This window comes from Chelonoidis abingdonii, chromosome 2 (assembly GCF_003597395.2).
Source record: "Chelonoidis abingdonii isolate Lonesome George chromosome 2, CheloAbing_2.0, whole genome shotgun sequence".
NCBI lineage: Eukaryota > Metazoa > Chordata > Testudines > Testudinidae > Chelonoidis > Chelonoidis abingdonii.
The window spans coordinates 281,380,984-281,406,710 of NC_133770.1; the positions used below are offsets into that span (position 1 = coordinate 281,380,984).

The 25,727-nt window shown below is 41.9% G+C and overlaps 1 protein-coding gene across 4 annotated transcripts in view; it reads left to right on the forward strand.

Moving 5' to 3' along the window:
- NSMCE2 (NSE2 SUMO ligase component of SMC5/6 complex) overlaps nt 1-25,727 on the forward strand; it is a 265,984-nt gene that overhangs the window by 21,555 nt on the left and 218,702 nt on the right. For all 4 annotated transcript variants that reach the window (XM_075063236.1, XM_032783338.2, XM_032783336.2 and 1 more), the window contains exon 3: nt 13,745-13,851. In XM_075063236.1, the coding sequence (XP_074919337.1) occupies nt 13,745-13,851 (107 nt within the window). The remainder of the gene's footprint in view (nt 1-13,744; nt 13,852-25,727) is intronic.

Below are 25,727 nucleotides of genomic sequence, written 5' to 3' on the forward strand. Positions count from 1 at the left end.
TGTATGTGAGAGGCATGACAAGTGAAATGTTATTAGGCTGATGGATTGAGCTCATGGCTGGAAGCCAGGAACTCTTGTGTTCTCATTCTAGCTCTGCTGCTTTGGTGGCTTTAGGAAAGCCACTTAAGTTATCTATGCCTCAGTTTCTCTTTTGCAAATGGAGATGCCTGCTTCACAGCTGTGCTTTGTGAGGATTTATTAACTAACGTTTGTACAACAGTTTGAAAATGAAAAGCTCCTATGTAGGTACTAAGTCTTAAGATTGCTAATGTCTGATGTGTCTTGCTGGTAGAATTCACAGTTGCGTGCTAGAAGTGTTTCTAACAGTTCATATCAGAAGCACTGTGGTGGGAAAAGGGAGGGTTGGAAGGGAAGGATAGGAGAAAGAAGAGGCAAGATATGGCAGGAGAAGAAAAAAAAGTATAAAATAACATTCCTTATTGGAGACAGTACCTCTTTTTAGTCACATAAAAGAAGTGTGGTGCTCTGTGGAGAGTCAAGCTGGGCACTGAGAAAATGATAGGAGTAATAGAGGAAGGGCTGAATTCCCTGATGCAAGGTGAGAAAAAGATATGGGACAAGTTTCCACTTCAAGAATCTTTTAAAATGGGCAGCCATGCCAGTGTGCTGTGATTTTAATAGAGGTAAGGTTAATAATACACTATGGAAATAGGATGGTGTGTTGCATCAATGGAGCAGGAGTGAGAGGTGTAACAGATACAATACTGAGACTGCTTATAGCATTAAGAATTGAATTACTAGTGTAAACTATGTAGGAATGAATGGTCCAGGAAAAAGTAAAGTCATAGACCTTTAAGGCCAGAAGAGATCATCATGTTCATCTATTCTGACTTCCAGCATAACACAGGCTAGAGAACCTCACTCAGTTCTCGCGGCATCAAGCCATAAATTCTGGTTTAGCTAGAGTTTCTGTTTTAGAAGGACATCTAATCTTTATCTAATGACTTCATGTATCAGAGGATCCAGCAAATCCCTAGGTAAGTTTTTCAATCATTTATTGTCACTGATAAAAATGTGTACCTAATTTCTAAATCTAGCTTCATTTTCTAGCCATTAGATCTTGTTATGCCTTTGTCTGCTAAAATAAAGAGCCCAGTAATATCAGAAATCTTCTCTCCAGTAGGTACTCAGAGGCCTTGGTCAAGTCACCTTTCTTTTGGATAAACAGATTGAGCTCCTTTACTTTCTCTCAATCTAGGAAAGACTTTGAAGCATTCTTGTAGCTCTCTTTTGAACCCTTTAAAAAGATTGAGGAAAAAGATGATTATGAATGAGTCATCTTGTTCTTGTTTTCCTGGAAAGGCCTTAGGCCCCTGTTTCTGCACTGAGATCCATGTAGGGCTAGCAGTGCACCTGCACAGTCCTTAGTGCAGGAGCAGGACCTTAGAAAAAGCTGCCTCTGTCCTTTAGACATCGAACAATGGTCTAAGAGAGTTTTTGAAAGTGGGCTTCATCCTCTGGCAGAACTGGACAGCTATAGTGCAAAATAATGGCTCAGACAAATGAGGTGAACTTCATGGGATTTTTATGTATATCACTGAATTTTTATTAGGTCTCTTGTTCCCAAACTGCAGTCTGCAGTGCACTTATTACTGATCCCTGAAGAGCTGGTAGGTCACATGATGAGGCTGACTCTTCCTCTTAGTTCCAGCTGTTTCTACAGATGTTCAGAAAACAAAAAGGAACCCTGATCCTACTACCTCCATTAGGGGCTACTTGAGGAAACAGGAGTTGCCACCAGAAGGACTGGAGTTGCCAGTGGGAGAAGGGAACCAGGCAGCTGGACAGCATGTGCAGGAGAGAGGAGGCAAAAGGCAGATGGCAGAGAAGCATGTGCAAGGGAGCAGGGAGAGAGGAAAGAGCAGAATGGTTGGGAGGAAATGAAAAACGAAGAACAAGATAAAGTGTGATTGACCTTTTCACTTAGTGCATTCCAGACATTTGAAAATAGCTAAACACTTTCCTAATGCTACTTTTCTGTGTAGGCAATTGCTGTAGTTATCTTGGGGATATTATGCTGTTGCAAATGGAAGGGAAGGTGTTTCAGGCATTCATAAATGGGAGGAGCGCTGGTCCACCTGGCTGCATATGATGATTATTTACTATTTGTAGTAGCATAGCACTAGGACCCTATTGTGCGAGATGCTGTGCAAACACTGAACCAAAGGACTGTCCCTGCCCCACAGAACTTACAATCTAAATATAAGACAAGAGATAACAGATAGACTAACAGGCAAGTATAAGAAACAATCAGACAATTTTGGTCAGCGTGATAGACTGTGGATTCAGCACACCAGCAGCCACCATTGTCAAGTTTTAAAGAGGTATTTGAAGGAGGATAATGGATTAGTTTTGTGGATGTTTACAAGGAGCTTGCCCTAAGCGTGATGGGAAAGATGGAAGAAAACATCATGGGCCAATCTGAGGCACCAGTCGTCATCTTAATAGCAAATGAGAGACAATAGGTAGGGTGGGGATAGACCATGAAGGGCTTTGAAAGTTACGTCAATTAACTTATGTTTGCTGTGGTAGGGGAAGAGGAGTCAGTGCAGGGATGCAAAGAGAGGGGCAATGTGGTCAAAACAATAGGCTCGAAAAATGATCTTTGCAGCAGCATTCTGAGTGGATATGAGCAGGGACAAGAGTGCATTTGTCAAGGTCAGAGAGAAGGATATTGCAGTAGTTAAGAGGCATGATAGTAAGAACTTGGACAAGAGTTCTGGCTGTGTGGATGGATAGGAAAGACCATATCCTAGAGATGTTATGCAGAAAGATCAGCAAGATTTAGGCCGTCTGGATGTGAGGACCTTGAGAGAGGTCTGAGTTGAAGATGAAGCCCAGGTTATAGGGCTGAGTGATAGGCAGGATGGTTGTGGTATCCATAGTGATACAGAAAAGAGATCATGAGAGGGGTTGGGTGGGGAGATTAAGAGCTCTGTTTTAGCCATGTTGAGCTTAAACTGACGACTAGATATCCACAAGAAGATGTCAGAGGGGAAGTGTCCTCATGACATTTGGTGCAGAATTATCAATAATATATGATCCCTTTGTATTCTTTATTTTACAGTATCAGTGATATTTTGAAATATATGTATATTTTAGTCCTCAATAGTATCAATCTGAACAAACCAGTCATGAGTTAAAATGCAGTACTCAGGAAAAACTTACAGAGAAGGCTAGTGGAGATGGGAAGGAGGTAGGGGGATGAAAAGAACACAACTCAGAAAGTGTGAGCACATTAAGGAAGTATTTTAACATGCTTTTCCCAGACTGTAAGTGGGCTCAAAATCATATATTACAGATAAATGTCAAGTGTCTAGAATTCCTTGTAGTTAAAGCAGCATTGCAAAACTCTAGTTGCTTCTGCCATGGGTGAGCCGCCTTTAAAAAAAAAATCAGATGAGTAAATTATAATTTGTGATTTCCATATCAGTCATTGTGGTAAATTGTAGGTGAGTAGATTTAGTGCCTGGGTGGATGGATTATCTTGACAATTTTGCAACATTGAGTTAAATTTTCAGTATATAAATTGTTGTCAGTGTGGCTCTAATTGAAATGAATGTAATCCAAATGAAATCAGATATAGCATCTGTTACTTGAAGTCTGCTAGTTACTTTCTTGTAGACTGATTTTTTTGGGTCCAAATTTCTAATCAGCTTTCATTGGAGGTGGATTATCTTTCTGATGTCTTAAGATAACTCCTCTTTCTACCATTAAACTGATTATTACTGAAGACTTTTTTCTGTAGTGGAACATATCCAAGTTCAGGAATATTCCTTTGTACAGTACAGACAAAATTGGCATAGGCATTTCTACATAATACCAAAGTAAAACTCAATAAAAATTTCTAAACAACATGAGGACAAATGTTCTAGAGAGGACACACTGTTCTCTGGACTCCATCATATGTCCTTGACAACTACATAAATGCCAAATACAGCAGTGTGGTTCTGGATTGAATTAATTACTAACAATACAGTTCCTGATACTCATATTATGTGATAATAATCCAGTTTGTCCTGATGTACCATACAGAGAGAAACTTCCCCAGTGTCCGAATAAAAACTTACGTTGCCAAACTTGGGCTCAGCTTAAGTTTCCAATTCCTCCAAATTACCCTTTTGACAGCCAGGGAGCCCATTAAAATGCATCTCTTTTCCCACTGTCTCAAATAACATAGGCAAACAGTGTTATCCAAAAGGCATGCTGACAAATCAGCATCTGTAGCAATCTCCAGTATACTTAAAGACTTTAAACAGTTGTTAGTGTCCTCTCAAAACCATAAGTATTTGCATACAAATAAGGGACCCGTGCAAAGCAGTGAACTATGGTCCATTCTAGAACTAAGGGATGTAGAGAGTGCATTTTCCACAAGACAACCAGGTAGCAACACCTCCATAGTTGGAGAAGTTTTTGTATTAGGTCTGGGGTAGATTAAGTTCCTGCTATGGATTTAGCTTCATCATTTACCAATACACAAGCAAGAGAATGAATACTGTGTACTAGCAATTTATGTCAAAAAAAGAGAGATTTGCCAATCCGTAGAAGAGGATTTAGCCAAATGAAGGCCTGCTAGAGGCAGAATGGGGTGATGTTTTTCATTATGCTTGCAATTTATGTCCAGTCTTTGCCTTTTCTGTGTAAGAGGATTGGTATGATCTAATTTTACATCTTAGGAAATTATGGGCTCTGAAAGTTTCAGCTTTTATATCGCCACATAAGTAACATTTGAGGAGTGCCACATCAATACATGATTCACACTGAATAGGATGTTCCATACATGGGGCTAAGTCATTAATTTGTCCTTTGATCAAGCCAGTGACTGGTGTTCTAGCTCAGTGTTTCTCAACCTTTTTGATACCAGGGACCGGCTTGCTGCCTTCCTAAACTGTGTCAGGGAGATCTCGGGGACTGGCACCAGTCCACTGACTGGTTGTTGAGAAACACTGTTCTAACTTCCTTTAAGCTAGGTTAAGTACTACCTGGAAATCCACAATCAGTCAGTCAGTTCCTTTGAACATGCACTCAGAAATATCCAAGGGTCACAGGCTTACCAGACAGTTCAGTTTGGATCTGATATTCATTTTTACTATAGCAACTTTCTCATGATGAAGCAATTTCCATCTACCTAAAAGACTGAATTTTACTACTAGGAAGTTACTTTCCATTATTTCCTGTAAATTGTCAATTCTATTCCTGAATATTTCATATTTTCTCTCTTTGCAGAGGGAAGGAAGACTGGTGAATTAAAGCTTGTGGACAAGGCTGCAATACTGACATTGTTTCTGATTTCCTCCAGATGATTTGAAAGCCAGTAGTGCTAGAAATCCTAAAAGCAGGAACAGAAGAATTGGAATGCATGAGCAGGATGTCATCAACCTGTAGCCTGAATTGTTGATGAATCCTATTAACATGCATCCAATTTATTATCTACTTGTATCTCAAGGGCCAAAGGCTTCATTGTTATAATGAATAATAATTTGGGGAGGGCAATCACATCTGTTTACCAATATTAAATGCATTGAGAGTAGTACACTTAGTTACCACAGAAGCCATTGGTTTGTTATCATTTATTACTTTTATGTGTTTACAATATGCTTTGTGCTATACTAGGCACACAACAAAGAAACTACCTCCCCAATTTAATAAGAAATAGAGAAAATACGACGCAGTGGGAAGCCCAGAGGAAGGAATAACTTGAAATGGTGTATATGTGTGTATAATGAGTAGAGCTAATTGAAAAATGGAATTTTCACCCCAAAGGAATTTCTAATACTTAGACCTTTAATTTTCATTCTGAATTGGGTTGAAAAATCAAAATGATTGAAACTTTGCTGCCTGAAAGTTCAGAAAAATTCTTTTGGTGAGATATTTTCAATCAAAACAAAATGTTTCAACATTCCCAGAATGAAATGATTCATTCAGTCTGTGAAAACGAAACTGTCTTGTTGGGTCAGTCAACATTAATCTGTATCTGAATGAGCTGCATGCTGATTTAAGGGAGTAGTAGTTTGGGTTCCTCATGTCCCCATTATCCCCTGTGGGTTGAACTATCCAGCAGAACTACATCTCCCATGATATACCATGGTTTCTTCCTCTGGCTGAGCCACTGCATTGCGTCATAGGAGATATAGTCTGGTTAAGGAGCTTGATTCGTAAGAGAGAATGGAGAGCATGAGGTATCCAAACTGCAATTCCCATGAAATGCTATTGTGGCTCAGGCAGATGCAGAGATTACTGTCCAACTGACCAGAAACAAAACATTTTGTTTTGGTTTTCTTCCTCTGGAATATTGAAAAATTCCTGCATAATCAACATTTTCCCACAGAAAAATCTTGATATATATATTTATTTAAATTGAAAATACCCACCCGACTCTAATGGTGTGTGTGTGTGTGTGTGTGTGTGTGTAAAAATACCTTTTGTTTGGTTCACTTTTTTGAGGCAATTATCAAAATGGTGGATCTTTAGAAGAGAGAAAATTACATACATTTCCCCCGCAAGAGAAATTTCTTGCCACAAACCAATACTCGTCGCATATGAAATACACATGTGACTCCAACATTATCACATGCTTTTTCTGCATGTAGATAAAGTACAGTACTGTGGGTATGATATTTTTAAGCAGTAAACAGATGGTTAAACAGATTTTTAAACCATCTCCTGAGAGTCAACTTTTGAGGAATCTGATCTGTTCCAGATGTGTCAAATACTTTAAATCAAGTTAGGAGGTAAGGGTGGAAAAGGAAAAAAATATGTGTACTGAAATGTGTTTAGAAATACAAATAGTATGGCAGAATAATTACCAAATTGTGTTAGTTAAAATGTAGTGGAATGATTGAACAAGCAACATGGATTGGTAGACATCTGTGGAGGCTTGACGGGGGTTAAAAGGAGTAACATTATTTATCAGAAAAACAGAAATGATAAGATTTTGATAAGGACTATGGTATAGAAATCACATGGTTGCAAAAGAACAGGCAGAAGTATAGAGAGAGGAAATCTTGAGAGGAGTTGAAAATTTTAACTATTATGTCCTCTCAGTCAGGAAATATGGAAGGAGGATCAATGTGGTTTTAGCTAAAGCTCTCAACTGATAAAGGAAACATTTTACTTTAAAAAGTTATAAAGGAAAAATGTTTACAAATAATGAAGAAACTATAGGGATTTAAAAGATAAAATATAGGAAATAAATGTAGTGACTTAGTGGTTGGTGTATATTCATTACTTAGTGAAGACCATTCTGTTTCTTGAAGCAGGAAGCTCCCATTACAATCAATGGTAAATGTACCCTATTGTAAATGTTGAAACTAAGCTGGAAAACAGCATACATTGTAACAATTGATTGAAGAAGGATACATATTGTTACGATGAGGCATGTGTTATTTATGGGAGACTGGTCTTGGATTTAGATGTGAAGATACTGTATGCCACTTAGTCTTTCAGAGAACGAGTGTTTGCTTGTTGTCCTCTCCCCATCCCTGGCCTGCTTTCCCTATTCTGCTTGGGGGCTTGGTACTGGAATGGTAGTGAGCGAGGATTTCCTCACCTGTCTACTCCTCACTCAGTTTATTCCCACTCTGAAGGCCCTCTGATGTGCAGATATCATGGTGATAGATGCAAAGTAAGATCCCCAAAAGACTTGGAATATAACATTGAAACAGCAGAGGTATCACATTCAAGCACTTAACTTGTTTACAATACTCCTCCCTACTAGTTAAACAGCTCTTGTTAATTCTTAAATTGGTCTTTCTGCAACAGTACATAGCTGTTAAGTAATATAATGAAGAGGGTACTTCACCTGCTCTTATTAGAATGTGACTTGGAAGTTTTAATAAAGAAAAAGGAGCTACCTGGAAGGAAAACTCTCTCCCACCCTTGGCCTGGAGGGAGTGTGGTGGCATTTGTGTAGGATGGATATCAACATCAGATCAGGCAAGCTTCAACTCCCAGGGAGGCCAAGGATGCACAACAGCTATCTTTATATGTTTCTAGGTATTGTTTTTATTGCACCCAACACAAAGATGCATCATAGCAGTAAAAATGATATAGACCTCATTCATTAAGAAGGACACGTGTTTCCCATCTCTCCTGTTCATTACATCATTTGGGTGTATGAAAGACAAACTTCTCATTTATTTATTTAATTATTTTTAGCAATATTATGCCATCCTCATTTGTGTTGAATAGTATTTTACTCTGTTCCTGATTCAACCTAGCACTGCAGCACGTACTTAACTTTAAGTCAACATGCTTAAATGTATGATTAAGTGCTTTGCTCAATTATGGCCTCAGTAAGCACTCTCGTATATTTCAGTGGGGCTACTTACAGAGTATTATTCATTGTGAGTATTGGTGGCAGAATCTGGCCCTTTATTTCCAGTGGCTCCTGATCTGGCCACTCAGATGCTGAGGGCAGGAACATCCAACAAGATGATTCTTAGTTTCTGCTCTGAAAGTGGAGAAGATCTGAGCTCATTGTGACTTTCCAGACCCCACCTGTCCATAAAGTAAAACTAAGGTAGTTTAAAACAAGTACCATTAGGCTGTGACTTTCAAAAGTGCATTGGTTTAACTCTGCTCCCATTGAAGTCAAACAGAGTTTTATTATTGACTGGAATGGGTTACCTAAGGAGGTGATGGAATCTCCTTCCTTAGAGGTTTTTTAAGGTCAAGGCTTGACAAAGCCCTGGCTGGGATGATTTAGTTGGGAATTGGCGCTTCTTTGAGCAGGGGGTTGGACTAGATGACCTTCTGAGTTCCCTTCCAACCCTGATATTCTGTGATTCTAAGGTTTTGTGGGGAAATACTTAGTGAACTTAACATATTCAGTTTAGATACAAGGAGACTCAATTAGCATATGCAAATGCTAGTGTATTTTACAGTATTATTATTCCTGTAATAGTTAGGAGCATGGTGTTCCTCATAGAGCTTGGAATGAACTCTGTGGTTATGAATTAAAAGTCAGATTAGGAGACATTTGAGTGAGATAACAGAAAGGCACTGATCCTGCAGTTGCAGAACTGGGCCCCAGGCTTGGCCATTTGCTTCTAGAGTGGAAGGTTTGAATGCTATGGAGGTAGCTGACCTAGTGTTTAGGGTTTGGGAAGAGGGGACCTAGCAGGAATGGCAGAAATGATCCCTAGTATGAGCCTTTGCTTCCAGCTGAACTACTAGTAATAGAGAGTGAGTTTCCTTTAGTCCTTTTCATGGGAGGGAAGGGCACTTTCTTCAGTACAAGATCTGGAAGTAAGAGTTATTTTTTAAAAAAACTGAAAGTCAAACAATGGAAACAGGGTGAAATGGGAGTGACCCTCTGAAATCTCCTTGACCGTTTCCTTCCCCTTGAGGGAACAAAAAGATCAAAGGAATTTTCCTCTTAGTCATCAGTTTGTGGAAACAGGCTATCCAAAGACATACTGGGGACTCCACTGCAGGTGTGGTTGCCATAAAATAGATGGGCTTCATGGAGCTGTAGTTCACTCCATCTAGAGTATCTTTGTGCCTGCAATAAATTTGTCAGGGCAGGCTGTAATCTTGGATGTGTGATACATATTGGCATTTATCCTGAAACATCTGCAGCCACACGTGCATGAAAGAACAGCAGCAGAAAGACAGCTGTTAGCATCATTTGAGACTAGAAGCAAGCCAGTGGGTGGGTGGAACCCTTGGGATCAGAGGACTGTAGGCAAGAGGTAGTTAAAGTTAATATCCTTCTTCCCTCAGCTGAGCTCCACCTCTTTGTTTTGTTTTTAGGGCAACTTTCAAGTATTACAATATAAAAATCAGCTTAAGCCTCATTGTTTAGTAGGTACAGTTAGTTTAAGTTTTCAGTTCAGGGAATGTTCTGTGCAAAATTGACATGGCTCTGCTGCTACGTTTAACAATGTCCTCCTCTTCCCTTTTAAAGTTTCAGAATATTCAGGCCAGTGAAGTTTCTCTATGTTGTGGATATGATTCATTTGGGCCATGGGAGGAGGGTGACAGTTACTTGCTACACAGATCTTTCCTGTGATTCATGAAACATCATTTGTGTCAGCCTTGTAGGAGGCAGTTCATCTGCGTCCTAGTAGGAGGGAAAAACACTGGCATCGCTGCTGTCAGATGGGCATGGGAAAAATGATGGTTAGACAGAAGAAAGTAGCAGGAACACTGGGGCTGTCTGCAATACTTATTAATGTATTTAATGAAAGACTGATATGTGTCAAGTGTAGATGTCTTTAAGGAGAACAGCACTGCTACAGTAGCCAAAAATACAAAAGAAAGTTGCTTTTTGTCATGTTTTAATTTTTTCCCTGACTTTGTGTAAAAATGTCTTTGCACTTTTCCTTCTGGCTGGCTGAATCCACTGTTTCACATAGGAGAAGGCCTTTGCTGACCTTTGTCTGAGCAAAACTTTCAGTTTCTGCTGGTAAGAGCTGGGAGGTCAAATACAGTGCTATATGCTTGTTCTCTTTAGAGCTTTGCACTCTACTACTGTACCAGTAAACAGCAGAGACAGTTTACCAAATTCTATTAGCCTCCCCATAGGAAGGCATTTTCCCTGGCACACCGAAAAGTTGAATAAAAACGTTAAGTGTAACTTCCTTGTCAAAGTCAATGACCCAGATCATCCTAGCTAGATTTACTCATGAAAGAAATACACTCTACAAAGGACCTCAATTTGGTATGAAAGATGGCTCAGCTGTTTCTGTGGCACTGCTGATCTTTTCTTCCAGACTCTGTGCAGGTCACCCTCTCAGTCCAGGATTCACATAGAGTAGATGAAGACTGGGAGAGCTGGGGACCTGTATTATCATTTAACCTGGGGTTGTATTATCTTTTCTATAGAGCCTTACTATCCCAGCCATCCCACAATCCCCCTGCTCCCATCTCACCCAAGGACCCAGAAGCATCCATGAAGAATCCCTAGTAGTACTGCTCCAATGGACCTCTAATTCGTCCCTGGAGACCTGCCTCAGGGTCTGTTGTGTGGGACTGAACAAATCCTGTCTCCCCACTCATGGGAATGATAGGTAAGGGACTCCATAAGTGTATTCCTCATGGAGGTTTCCAGCCTTCCCACCATCAACCAGGGGCAAGGAGGGGTTGAGTTAGGATAATGGTTTCAGCTGCTGCAGACCTAACAAAATTATCATTGAAAGTCAACATGACGATTCAGTATCTCAAAAACCGGGATTTAGTCCCAACTTCATGTGTTACATGGAGGCATTTCTACCAGCTTCAAGGCTGCATGATGTGCTGGAGTGGAAATAAGGAGAATTTTCTCATACAAGAGAATTATCTAGTGAAAAATGGCTACATAGTACAATTTGTGATGGTACTCCATAGCTGTACTCAATCTTTCACATAGATGGCTGGGGGGCTCAGCAGCTTTAAGGCCAACTACTACATATTATACATATAGTTTGACTCAACCTTACCAATCAAGACACCCTCATAAAACTATAGATATAACCAAAAAGAGGGATAAATAAGGGAAGGGAAAGGGGTTACATATGGGGGTATGGGCATGGTCTGCTTACACCACCTTGTCTCCCTGTTAAATGTATGTAGACTCACATGGTTCAAGAAACATTCTTGTCTTGGGGTCTTGCTTATTGACAAATCGTAATAGTTGAACATCAACTCCGGCACTAATCTGCCAGCCCTTCCCCTTAGGTTTGACAGTTCCTGCCTAAACCCATCTCCTTCCTAAAGCCTTTCTCAGGGGAGGCTTCTACTATTGTAGGTATATTCCACCTGGCTGGCATGGATAGCCACCTCCCAGGTCTTTCTCCTGACTCTGAGCTTCCCCCTTTTGTCTGCTCAGGCTCTTTTTTATTAGGAAGTGCCACCCCTGGGCTGCTGGCACATGATCCTTGGTCACCTGACTCAGCTGCTGGTCAGAGCCTAGAAGCAGGATGTTAGGATGTGGGCATGTGCCCAGGAACCAGCGCGCGCCATTACATGAGATTGTGTGTGGTTTTAAGAAAGCAACACTCTGGAAAATATTCATTCAGCACTGTTTGGAAAGGGAGAGAAGGTGGGCCTGGGATGGATGACAGAGAAGGAAGATGAACCTCTCACAGCCACCAGTACAGAGATATGATTACCTGCAACACAAGACGTGATGGTTGAATTACTAGAAAATGGGTGATGTCAGAATGCAAATATCTGTCAGAACAAGAGAGGTCTCTAATATAGTGAGGGCTTTTGGAAGTCCTATAGGCCCGCATCTAGTGTGAATTGATGTAGCGCCATTGGAGTCAGTGGGACTATGGTGACTTATACCAGCTGAGGGTCTGACTTTTGTGGCCAATCCTCTGCTTCACAGGCTGCTAATTCAGGACAGCCACAGTATGACCTGATTGCTCAAACCAGTTAGGCAACGTTTTTCTGCATTCTGCACAAGCTGCTAGCGATGTAGAAGCACTGCAAGGAAGAAGTTACAATAATTGAGTCCCAGGGTCACTAGGGGCTGTGTTCCTGTTGCAGTGTTGTCATGGGATAAGTGAGGGCGCAGCTGAAAAAAAAATTGCACAACTGGAGGAAACGATACACACTTTTGTACTGTATATGACAAGTGTCTCTCTCTGAAAGGTAATGTCCCAATAAAGAATAAGCGAGTTTAGGATGGAAAAGCAGAGACATAACTGAAGGTGGAAGAAAGTGTTAGGAGTGGTGCAGAGGGGAGTAAAAATAGCAATGTCTTGCTGAACACCTGTTCTGTATTCACTACAGTTGAGTAGGCAATGACTACTAACTGGATTAAAGCACTGTTTGATTCACCCATATGGCTAAGTCTTCCATTATTTCCTGTGTTATAAAATGCTGACTCCGTCTGGATTTTACAATACTAATGTTTATTTTGGGGGAGAGGGGAAAGAAAGGGGACTAATTATAGCTTTGAACTCCACTACAGTGAGACAGGGTTTCTATTAAATATTTCTCAGGCAGTCTGATGAGTCATAAAATGCAACTTCTGCAGAAAATATCCTGATTGCCTAATAACTAGATGTTGGTAACTGAAATTACACTCTCTCTCTCACACTCTCATGAAACCCAGGAAGTGTCTGTCTCTGAGTAAGTTGTTTATTGAAGTTACCCAAGAAATGTAAAAGGGCTTATGATTGCAAAATAGGTAAAAAAATATAACTGAAATTTGAGGAACATGAAAAACACCTGCCTTACAATACAAATAGTGAAATGTTGTTACTGTATTTTCATTCACAACATAGGAAGTACTTTCCATATTTTAAAGATAATAATGTATCTTCCTTGTTAGGTAACAAAGGTCAAGCAGTGATCAACTGTAAAAAAAAGAAAAGCATGGAATCACCAGATGAAAATAACAAAATTAAATACCTTTAGCACAAAACCTTTGTAATAATGGTTGCCACAACATAGTATGGTGCAGAGTACATTAAACACTTGCTCCACTGACTTACAGTTCAAACTCAATTTCATATCAGATGGACATGACATTCACTTTCCGTCATAGATTTTTAAGTTCAGAAAGAACCATTATAATGTCATCTGGTCTGATCTTGTGAATAACACATGCCCTAGGTTTCATTTGGATTCTGTCCTTGGCCCTACTTCATTAGTGCGCCAACAATTTATGATTAACCCAGAGCATGTTTTAGAAAGACATCCAAAATGATTGCAGATGAATTTAACTAACTCTTATCCTGTCATGTTCCCATTTGCGTGATGAATACCTATGTACTTTGTTTTGCAGATGATGTAGAGGAGGTTAACGGTATGGAGAGTGTGATGTTAGAATATGCTGCAATGGACAGAGAGCTAAACCATTATATGCAAGCAGTTGAAGCTACGGTACAGCAGGTAAATGATCATTGCCATGCCAAATATGGATGAGATTTTCGAAAACACTTTTAATTACAAAAATTACATTAAAAGAACATTTAGTCTTCAGAGTCAAAATCTGCAAAGTTAGGAAATGCCAGAATCAAGGTTGCCCATGCAACCTTAATTCAGCCCCCTGCACATGCGTTGTGATACAGTGTTTAATTACATGATCACATACTACTTTTTCCACAGGACTCCTGTTTCCTTCAGTGCAGAGGATGGAAGGCACTCTGGGAATGAACCAGGGTTGTGTAGTTAATAAACAGTTTTATAGGAAATGTACATCATTTGCTGCAGAAGTTGGAAGATGTGTAGTGAACAAAGCAGGGGGAATAATAAAGATGATCCTCTGGTTCAGGCAGTTGAATGCCACCTTTAGGAACTGGATTCTGTCCCTGCCCCATCACAAAGTTCCTATCTGATTCTGAGCAAATAGCATTTTTGTTTTTAAAAAAAAAAGCAAACTGGTAATCAGAAATTCCATGATCTTGAACCATATTGACTCTCATATGGATTCATCATCAAGATTAGAACCTTCAAATCTATAGCCCAGACCTCTGCCACTTGGGCTAACAGAGTAAGTAATAGCAGTAGAAAGTTGTCATCTGTGGAGCCAGACACTAGAGAGAGATGAAGCACACATTTTGCAGGGCTTTCACAGCTATTTGCTGACCGCAGAGGAACGTTGAGACTCTGTAATCTCGAGTTCTATTCCAGGTTCTGGAGACAAGTGTGCTGTAGTGGTTAGAGCTCCTTTTGCACACGTCCCCTTCTTTTCCTGCACCTTCAAGTCTGTGTCCTAATCTCCCCTCCCCATTTCACCCCCCTCAGCTTCCCATCCTGGTCCCCAAGTCCTGACTGTCAGCACTTTGTTCCAGGCCCAGTCCCCTATCTCGGTTTAGTTCCTCATCTCAGACTCCCCCATCAGCTCTCTCACAGCTCAGTTCTTCAACCTGTCTGCCTTCCAGGCAAGCTGATTGTTTTCATCAACTGCCTTGCCACCAGCAGGGGGACCAGAGACTGTCCCTGCTTTCACTGCCTGTGACTGGCCCCAGAGCAGCCCCCAGCTGCCAGGAGAAGCAATTGCAGGGAAAGCCCTGCTCTCAAACCCTGTCCCATGCTCAGTATAGAGTGGGAGTCTTCTGTGAATTTAGCTGCTAAGTCTCTACTGAGCATATGCAAACTGAGATTTTCAGGGGCTCATAACTTGGCCAGTTGTGGGCAGGTTTTCACAGAGAGCAAAAGACACATTCCTGCCACCATAGCATTCTCCCTGCCAAATATCACATCTCTTCTCTAAAGCATAGAAGCTCTAGAGCTTTGACAGGTGTTTTAAAAAAAAAAAAGTCACATGGGGAAAAAAGTCACCCTGAGCAGGTGTCTTCAATCTAGGAGAAGAAGTGTAATATAGGTTACAGCCTCACAGCAGAACAAAGAGATCAGGGGAGGACAGCAGGTGTTTTTTCTGTAGTTGTTCATGCGAAGTGGAAGCTCCTACAGTTCTACTCTTCTATTTATTACTTATTCTGTACCCCCATCAACTGGGCTAATTTCAAAGCATGCAGGTGGCCTCCAAACTATACATCATCTCTCCTGCTGGCGTCTATGGCTAGCAGTCAATCTACCTTAGAAAGTGGGGCACTTTCCCCTATAATCTATTGTTAACGTGAATGAGACACTGGTGCTTTTTCTCTTTCATCCTTTCCAAAGTTAGGGTAGCTGCTATTGGAAGCAGAACAAACAGAACCACGTGTTAAATCAGGCTCTGCTGGCCAGGCTCCCTGCTGTCTTGGTAAAGGCCCAACAGAGGGTCCAACTCTTTCCCAGAGACAAAGCACCAGGCTATTAATTTGTGTAGACAGAGGTTACCATTTTTCATTTATTAACATAACTCAACCTGAAGGTAAAAAAAAACACCTTTCATCAATCTAATCTTACGAAGTGTGTGTCCGTTGTTGTTCTGTGTATGTGTGTGTGGAAATGAAGAGCATAGTGATTCCAAACACATGATGTATTTTGTATGCCCTGCTTTCTTCTTATGAACCACACTTAAAAATGAGTGTCCATCAAGCAGTATGAAAGCTTAAAGCGGATAGGATAGGGAGAGCTTGCCCTCTGCCTGCAGGCAGGATCTCTTCTGATGCAGTTGTCTGGATTTCAAACTCCTGATATTTAACCTTATGTAACCCTTGCCAGTTGCACTTACATGCCAGTATAAGACTACGGACACTCACAATGAAAATAACGAGGAAGTAGTATGATGTATAGTTATAGGTTTCCAAAAGCCAAGTCTTTGTTGACTTAATCTGCAGTTGGAGCAACGCACAAGGTGAAACTTAGCCGCATCCTCTTCTGGTTAAATCAGCAGCCTGTTGAGTAAGATATGAGCAAATGCAGTGCTGTTCCCAACCAGAGACTGTGAGAAATCCTTTGTCCGTGGAAATTCCCTCTGACACTGAATTTAGCTCACCTGTGTAATGACTTGCCTTGTGCCACTTCTCCTTTTTTAACAAGAGTCTGTCTCCTGCAAAATAAACACCGCCCAGGTTACTCTCCATGCAAAAGAAGCCTAAACAGTGATGTCATTTGTTTGTTTTCACTTAAAATAAAGTTAAAAGCCAGATTCTTCTGTTCTGGCCCCTTTATGCTCCCTAAGTGGAACAAAGAGTCTGGGAACCAAGCTGGACTGGCCAATTGAGAAATTCTTGCCTTGAGGAGCTTTTATCTGACAGAGAGATAGTATACCTAGCTCCTGTGACACCACTTGACCCCCTCTTAGCCCTGTCATAGGGGAGTTCTATGAGCAGGACAGAGAAGTGGCTGAAGTACTCGGCTCTTCATCTATGCTCTTTTGGCATATGGTTCATTAGGGGTTGTGTCCAGTTGGTGTAATTTAGAGCAGTCCCCAGACTATTCCAACCAAGGCAGATCTCAAGGGTAGCGCAGATCTGCCCTGAGAATCAGGAAACCATAAGCAGCTCCCTGATGGCTCGGCCCCTCAGACCATCTGCTGCACAGCAGAGAATCTGGGCATTTATTGTACCAGTGGAAGGAAGATACTAAGGTGGGGCTGAGGTCTCTTCCAACCCTAATATTCTATGGGGGCCAGTCAGTCAGGCGGTTGTAGGAGCCAGAGACTGGGGAGGAGTGAGGGGAGGGGGAAGGACTGGGGAGAGATGTATGTGTAGAGGATGAGGCAATTGGACGGGGTGGTGGGCAGGAGCTAGGAGGGTTGGATAGGAGCTGAAGAAAGGTGGAGTAGCTGAGGACCCATATAGGCACAGAGAAGGAAGAGGTTGGACAGGAGAAGAGGAGGTAGAGGGCAAAGGAGCTGCACCAAAGTTATCAGAGCAGAAGGGGAGAGGGGCATGAGCTGGAGAGGGGGTTGGGAGGTTGGATCAGTTGCAGAAGTGGGAATATATGTGGTGAATGAGGCATGGGACTGTAGGAAGGGAGAGGATGGTGTCATGGTTAAGGCAGATGAATGCCCTGCTAGATAATTGGATTCTAGTCCTGCCTTTGCAACTAGGCCCTTAAACCAAATTCTTCACAGGTGATCACTAATTGTGTGTTCCTCTTTTTGTGGGTGCCCAAACTAAAGCCAGATTGGCACAAGTTCTGTAGCTGAAGTCAATGGGAGCTTTGTGGGTTTTTGTGTTTTTTTTTTTTTTTTTTTTTTGAAGTGCAGTAAAAATGTGAAGTTCTCTGATAAGACAAGTATCTCAATTTGGACATCCAAAATTAGTGGGCAGTTTAGCTCTTAATCTCTCTCTGCCTCAGTTACCCAACTGTAAAAATAGGGATAATCTGATATGGGTGTCATGAGGATCAATTAATTAATGTTTGTGAAGCACTCGTATGGTTTGGTGAAAGCACTAGAGGAAAGCCCAGAGGAAATTCATAGTATTTTATTCACTGCAGGGTTTGGATAGTGTAAATTAAGCCCTGAGGCCATACAGTGAATAAGAAAAATGGAGAAATGTTGAATAGCTACACAATCAGTGAAAGAGACTCCTTCACTGCACACCCTGATTCATTCCCAGAGTAGGTCCATTTAGTGTACTGAAGGAGGCAGGGGCCCCTTGGAAAAAAAGCATGTGACCATGTAATTAAGAGACTGTATCATAATATATGTGTACAAAGGGGGCAAATTAAGGTTGCATGGGCAACCTTAATTCTTGCATTTATTAACTTTGGAGTGCTTAACTCTGCAACCTTAATGTTCTTCTAACGTTTTTTCATGTAATTTAGAATGAATGATGTTCTGTGCTGACTGCAATCTCCAGATTATACTTTGAACAGGATTACAATGTTAAGGTTGTGTGCTCACTTCCCTACAAAAGCTGGGTTGAGGAGGCATTTCAACACATTTTTAATATTTACTTCCCTTTTATGTGTGTGTATTTTGTGCTAAACAGGCTGCTGTTATGTTTGTAATGTAGCCAAGCATATTTTATGTGAATTAGTTAGCTCCTACCCATGTGGTTCACTTTCGTAATATGTTGGAGACCATGTTTCATGCAATGCAATAGAAGCTGCATTTATCAAACACTGTGTGTAAAGAAATACAAGAGTATTGTTCTTGCTGGATTTATCTAGGTTCATATAACACATTCTCAACATGGTTTCTGAGTGCCTTACTGTGAGGAAAAGAATCTCTGTCCTTTGTAGAGACTAAGGGTATATCTGTATGTACAGTGGTGCAGCTGTGCCGATACAGCTGTGCTCTGAAGCACATCTGGTGAAGACGCTCTATGCCAACGGGAGAGAGCTCTCTCGTCGGCATAAAAAACGCACCTCAACGAGTGGTGAAAGCTACATCGGTGGGAGAAGCTCTCCCAGTGACACAGCGCTGTGCAGACGAGTGCTTATGTCGGTATAACTTATGTTGCTCAGGGTGTGGAATATGTAGACGTAGCCAGTGGTCTAGATCCTGCAAATTCTTATTCCCGCACTTGTCTTTATGTACTTGGACATCAGTAGGGCTATTTGCATTTGTAAACTTAAGCAAGTGCCTAAGTGTTTGCAGGACCAGCACCGTAGGTAAGAGGGAATTTATCAGAGCAAGAGGCACAGTATCTCTGCTTTCCCAGTGCTTGGTCATGTCAGGGCTTTGGGTCCAGACAAGATGGAGGTGAAGTTGATACATTGGGAGAACCTCCAGAAGAAAAGGTGAAACTCATATCTATTCCCTCTATTTCAGAAATCTGCTTGTTTGTTACTTTGTAAAATAATGAGTCCTAGTGGATAGAGAGCTGGACTGGGACTCAAGAGACCTGGATTCCATTTGCAGCTTTGCCATTGGTCTGCTTGGGTAACTGTGGGCAAATCACTTTACTGCTATGTGCCTCAGTTTCCCTATCTATAAAATGGGGATAATGACGCTTACCTCCTTTGTAAAATGCTTTGAGCCCTACCAATAGAAAGTGCTGTGTAGTAGGTATTAGTTTATTTTATTACTGAGGATTATAATTGGAAGTCTTTTGGGTTCTGCAGCTACTTTTGGATTCCTAGATAACCTTAAGAACAAGGATCTTAGTGACTTACCTCTGGTCTACACTATGAGTTTAGGTCGAATTTAGCAGTGTTAGATCAATTTAACCCTGCACCTGTCCGCACGACGAAGCCATTTTTGTCGACTTAAAGGGCTCTTAAAATCTATTTCTGTACTCCTCCCCGATGAGGGGATTAGCGCTGAAATCGACATCGCCAGGTCGAATTTGGGGTAGTGTGGACGCAATTCTATGGTATTGGCCCCCGGGAGCTGTCCCAGAGTGCTCCATTGTGACCGCTCTAGACAGCACTCTCAACTCAGATGCACTGGCCAGGTAGACAGGAAAAGCCACGGGAGCTTCTGAATTTAATTTCCTGTTTGACCAACGTGGTGAGCTGATCAGCACAGGTGACCATGCAGAGCTCATCAGCACAGGTGACCATGCAGTCCCAGAATTGCAAAAGAACTCCAGCATGGACCGAACAGGAGGTACTGGATCTGATCTCTGTTTGGGGAGATGAATCTGTGCTATCAGAACTCCGTTCCAAATATTTGAAAAAATCTCCCAAGGGCATGATGGACGGAAGCTACAGCAGGGACCCGCAGCAGTGCTGCATGAAAAATAAGGAGCTCAGACAAGCCTACCAAAGAGGCAAACGGCCGCTTCAAGTCAGAGCCCCAGACATGCCGCTTCTATGATGAGCTGCATGCAGTTCGGGGGGGGGAGCTCTACCATTACCTCACCTCTGTCTGTGGACACCTGCAAGGGGGCAGTCTCATACCACAAAGATGAGAATTTTGGGGATGAGAAAGATGAGGAGGTGGAGGAGGATGAGGAGAGTGCACAGCACGCAAGCAGAGAAACCATTCTCCCCGACAGCCAGGAACTGTTTATCATCCTGAAGCCAATACCATTATGACCTGCACATTTCCCAGAGTCACTACCCTTGATAGCAGCAACTCAGTGATTGTGTTGGCTACTTGGATCTCAGCAGCTCCCACAGTAGATTTACCTGCTCCAAATTGATTCCTGACTTACCGGTAGTTGTCTAGCATTTGCATACTTCCACAGGGCTATCGCAACTCGCTTCTCAACTGTGAGGGCTGCTCTCATTTTGGTATTCTTGCACTTCAGGGCAGGGGAAAGCAAGTCACAAAGTTCCATGAAAGTGCCCTTATGCATGCGAAAGTTTTGCAGCCACTGGGAATCATTGCAGACGTGCAACACTATGTGGTCCCACCAGTCTGTGCTTGTTTCCCGGGCCTGGAATCAGTGTTCCACAGCATGAACCTGCCCCATTACCACCATGATGTCCAAATTGCCAGGGCCCGTTCTTTGAGAGAAGTCTGTGTCTATGTCCCCATGGCTATCGTGATCATGCTGCGGTCGCCTCCTCGCCTGCTTTTGCAGGTTCTCGTTCTGCACATGCTGCAGGATAATGCAGGTGTTTACAATGCTCACAACAGCAGCGGTGAGCTGACTGGGCTCCATGCTTGCAGTGGTATGGCGTCTGCAGGAGAGCAGAGTTGCAGCGGAAGCGGTGGATGACGACGGATGCCACGAGACTAGATATTTATATGGAACAACGAGAGGACCTGCAAGATTGCTCTACTGATGCCATGAATCTGAGTTGCAATGGAAGCGGTGGAGGACAATGGATGCCACGAGAATAGATATTTATGCTGAACGATGAAAGGACCTGCGAGGTCGATTCATGGCACCAGGAGAGCAGAGTTGCTTGGATGACAATGGTTAGCAGTCCTACTTCACCGTCTGCTGAAAGCAATATGGCGTCTGCATGAAAAAAGGCACAAAATGATTATCTGCCTTTGCTTTCACAGAGGGAGGGGCGAATGACGACATATACCCAAAACCATCTGCCCCAATGTTTTTGCCCCATCAGGCATTGGGAGTTCAATCCAGAGTTCCAGTGGGCAGCGGAGACTGAAGGAACTGTGGAATAGGTACCACAGTGCAATGCTCCAAAAGTCGATGCTAGCCACGGTACTTTGGATGCACCCTGCCGACTTAATGTGCTTAGTGGGGACACACACAATCGACTGTATAAAATCACTTCCTAAAAATCAACTTCTATAAATTCGACCCAGTTTCATAGTGTAGACATACCCTGAGTGGCTTTTCTCATATGGATTTAAACTTTGGAGGTGGGAAGCCAGAGTATTCTCAGTAATTGGGCTCTTGATTCTGGAATTCAGTCCCCCGTTTATTGAACACACCCTGAGTTAAGGCAGATCTGTTCACTGGCATTTTTCCTGAGTAATTTGCCTCAGTGAGTTCTGTTTTTGTCTTGTTTTTTCCTGTTAGGAGCAGTTTTGGGGGTGTGTGGTTAATATGATTATCTCCAAATATGCAGTGTATTGTTTTAATTAGTGTCAGTATTTCCAAAAACCATGATGGGTGTGTTTTTATAAACCCATCTTTAATCCAGTCATTCTTAGGAGTTATTTGGTTTTTTTTCTGCTAGTATTAAGAATTTTTAAAATCTGTCTTATTTATTGCTGGCAAAAGTCAGTAATTTTACCTGTAGACTTTCTTATGGCTTAGAACAATGGCTGAACAAGGAAAACATTATTTTGAACTCTTTAATATAGTCTCCCAAACCACATAGTCATACTCCGTTATTATTATGTGTTACTTGTAATAAGGTTAGAATGAGGCCTCATTGTTCTAGGCACATAGTAAAAGACAGTCTCTGTCCTGAAGATCTTACAATCTTTATAGATTAGATAGGCAAAGGGTGAGAGGAAGGAAGGAAGGAATATTATCTCCATTTTACAGATGGAGAACTGAGATACAAAATCCCAGATTCTCAAAGGTATTTAAGTGCCTAACTCCCATTGAGCTAAATACCTTTGAGAATATGAGGCAAAATAATTAAGGGCTCCATTCTGCATAGCGGCAAGCATTCTGTCCCAATCCCCCATAGCATTTAAGCATGTGCTTAACTTTAAGCCTGTAAGTTACTTCATTGATTTGACTGTGATTACTCTGTGATTTGACTGTGACATGTGATTAATTTTAAGCACATGATTTGGGCCAGAGGAATCGGAGATCTAAGTGACTTGCCTGTGATCACACAGGAAGTCTGTGGCAGAGCCAGGAATGGAACTGAGAGCTCCTGGGTCCCAGTCCAGGGCTTTAATAACAAGACTGTCCTCCTTGCCCTTTTCTTTATTCTATCAGTCATGCTCAGATTGAAATAGCAAAACATTATTAATAACTAATTTAATTTGTGTTATAATGAAACCTCTTTTACTAACATGGCAGAATGAAGCACTAAGTACTTGGTGTCAGCAACTACTTGACGGTGTCTTTTAAGTACAATGAGAAGTTTTAATTTATAGTAGATGGCCCTGATCCATCAAATGGGTCCACATTGATGGGCTCTTACATTAACTCAGAGCTCAGTTCAGTCAGCATGACTCCACTGAAGCACAATGAATGACCCAGTTTGATAGACATGTTCTGTTCTTCAGTTTACTTATTTTTTTAAAATAGAGTTGGTAATATTTTGTGGTAGGCACAGTTAAACAACATGCCATTTCAAAATTAACTAGATTCCACTTTTTTTGTTTTTGTTTTGGTGGCTATTGCTATGAAGTTATTATATTAAACTAACGATGGCAAAAAGATTTTATTACAGTAGAGCTGAGATTAGCGCTATTCACAGATGCTTCTTAAATACGCTTCCCAGTTATTTTGGTGAACAACCTAGTCCTGGAGCTAAACAGTCATGAGCATGTAACATTTGTTATATGTTATACTTAAGGTGTATTTATTTTTCTTGAGACTTAATGTAATGTATCCTTAATCACCTTTAAATCTGTATACTACAGTCACTTAACACCTGGGTTTTGTCAGTATAGAATGTGCAGAGTTGTTTTATGGAGCTCTTTAATTTGCTCTGAAAGCCTCAACACTAATGTATGTTCCTCCATTTTACTCATACTCTTCCCTTTGTTTAATTCATTACTTTGAACACTGTCAATCGATCCTCTCCACGTAGATTTACTGTGTTTCTTCCTATTTAAATAATTCTATTTATAAGAAGTTTTGCTTGTTAAGGATGACTTAATAGTTCTGTTTTTTAATTTGCGTCTGATTCAGCAGGGTACTTAAACCTATGCCTAACTTAATGGATTGTCCTGGTGAAGTTAGCAGGATTGCGTGTACTTAAAGGGTATGTAATTATTTTGCTGAATTGGGGCCCAAGATTATAAAACAGGGCCTGATCCTGCCAAGATTGAATAATAGATGTTATGGTTAGTATCATTGTAGTTCAACTGATTGTACTCTTAGTAAGAAACCTTACACCAGATACTCAGTGTTGGCAGATTAGCTTCATATGTACTTGGTACAAATGGCATTGTCTTAGGGTATGTCTACACTATAGTAGCACAACTACAGCATTTGTGCCGCTATAGCTCTACAGAGTAGATGCTTCCTACATCAGTGGAATGTTTTTTCTGTCATTGGTTTTTACCAGCTTATTTTCTTCCCAGACTACTAATTGTGAATGTTTGGTATAGGAGCTGGTTGCACTTGGAGAGGGCAGTTTAAAGATTCATAAATTCCAAGGCCATTATTATCGTCTAGTCTGACCTCCTACATAACAGAAGCCATAGAACTTCCCCAAAATAATTCCTAGAGCAGATCTTTTAGAAACACATCCAATCTTGATTTAAAAATTGCCACAGATGGAGAATCCATCATAACCCTGGATAAGTCGTCCCAATGCTTTGATAAAGTGTTGTGTGCAGAAGGGTGGTTAAAGGGAGTGATGGAAGATTAGTATTTCTAGGGGTCAGAGTTAAGGTGGATAGTCCATATTCTATGGTAGTTTTGATAACAATAAGGTGTATGAGTGTGAGTGAAGGAGTAGCGCAGAGGCGTGCAAGCTATGGCCCACGAGCCACATCCGGCCCACGGGACCCTCCTGCCTGGCCCCTGAGCTCCTGCCCTGGGAGGCTTGCCCCCAGACCTCCTCTACTGTTCACCCTCCCCCGCAGCCTTAGCTCACCCCACCACCGGCACAATGCTCTGGGCATCGGACTGCGAGCTCCTGAGGCAGCGCAGCTGCAGAGCCGGGGCCTGACCTGGTGCTCTGTGCTGCGTGGTGGCGTGGCTGGCTCCAGCTGGGTAGCATGGCTGTAATGCCACCAGCCACCAGTGCTCCAGGCAGCGCAGTAAGGGGCCAGGGAGCGGGGGGGTTGGGTAGAGGTCAGAGGAGTTCGGGGTGGTGGTCAGGGGGCGGGAGTATGGATAGGGGTCAGGGTGGTCAGAGAGCGGAGAATGGGGGGTTGAATGAGGGCAGGAGTCCCGGGTGGGCAGTCAGGAAGGAGAGGGGGTTTGGATGGGTGACGGAGGTGGTCATGGGACAGGCAGAAGGGGTGGTTGGATGGGGCAGAAATTCCGGGGTGGGGGAGGGGGAGAGGGCATCGGGGTGGGGGAGAAGCAGGAGGAGTCAGATAGAGAGTGGGGCCAGGCCACCCCTGGCTGTTTGGGGAGGCACAACTTCCCCTAATTGGACCTCCATACAATTTTGGAAACCCGATGCTGCCCTCATGCCAAAAAATTTACCCGCTCCTGGAGTAGAGGGCACGTACTATTGAATGGCTTATACTTCTGTTCTATTTTTGTGGATTTGAGTCAAGTAGGGGTAGGGGTGGGGGCAGCCCTAACTGCTTCACAACAAAAATTTTTGTGTATTATTTCCCTAAAATTTTTAATGCTTATTTAGAAGTGGTCATTGGATGGGGACTTTTTTTCTCATCAACAGTGAGGCACAAATCCTGTTATAAGACCCTTTACAAAATCTAACAGTAAATTGTAGGTCCTTATGGAGAATGTATTATATCTGCCTACCCCATCAATCAGATTTCCATGGACCTGACTCAATCAGTCATGTTTGTGTGCACTTACCCCACTCTCCCTCCACCCCCCAGTCGCCACATCAACCAGTCAGACTTGCGTGTACCTGGTCCTCTTCAACAATTAGGCTTACAGTCTTATGTGTGGCCAGCTCCCATCAATCAAGTCTGTAAGTATAATGAATACAAGTACAGTACAAATGTTCCAAAATCTAACATCAACAACTCCTTGTTGTACCACTTTTCCTTCAGGTGCGCCTCTCTGCCAAGTTTTGTGTAAATGGACAATGTTTTTGAGAGAGATCAGTCAACAATGACCAATAGGATGGCCAAGGAGAAATTTCAGCCAAAGTCAAAAGCTTCCGGTTAAAAATGTATGAAGGAAAAACCAAACAAAAAGGACACACAAAATTCAAAAAGCATGAAAACTAATCATGTGTGAAACTTCATACTGATTGGCCACCTA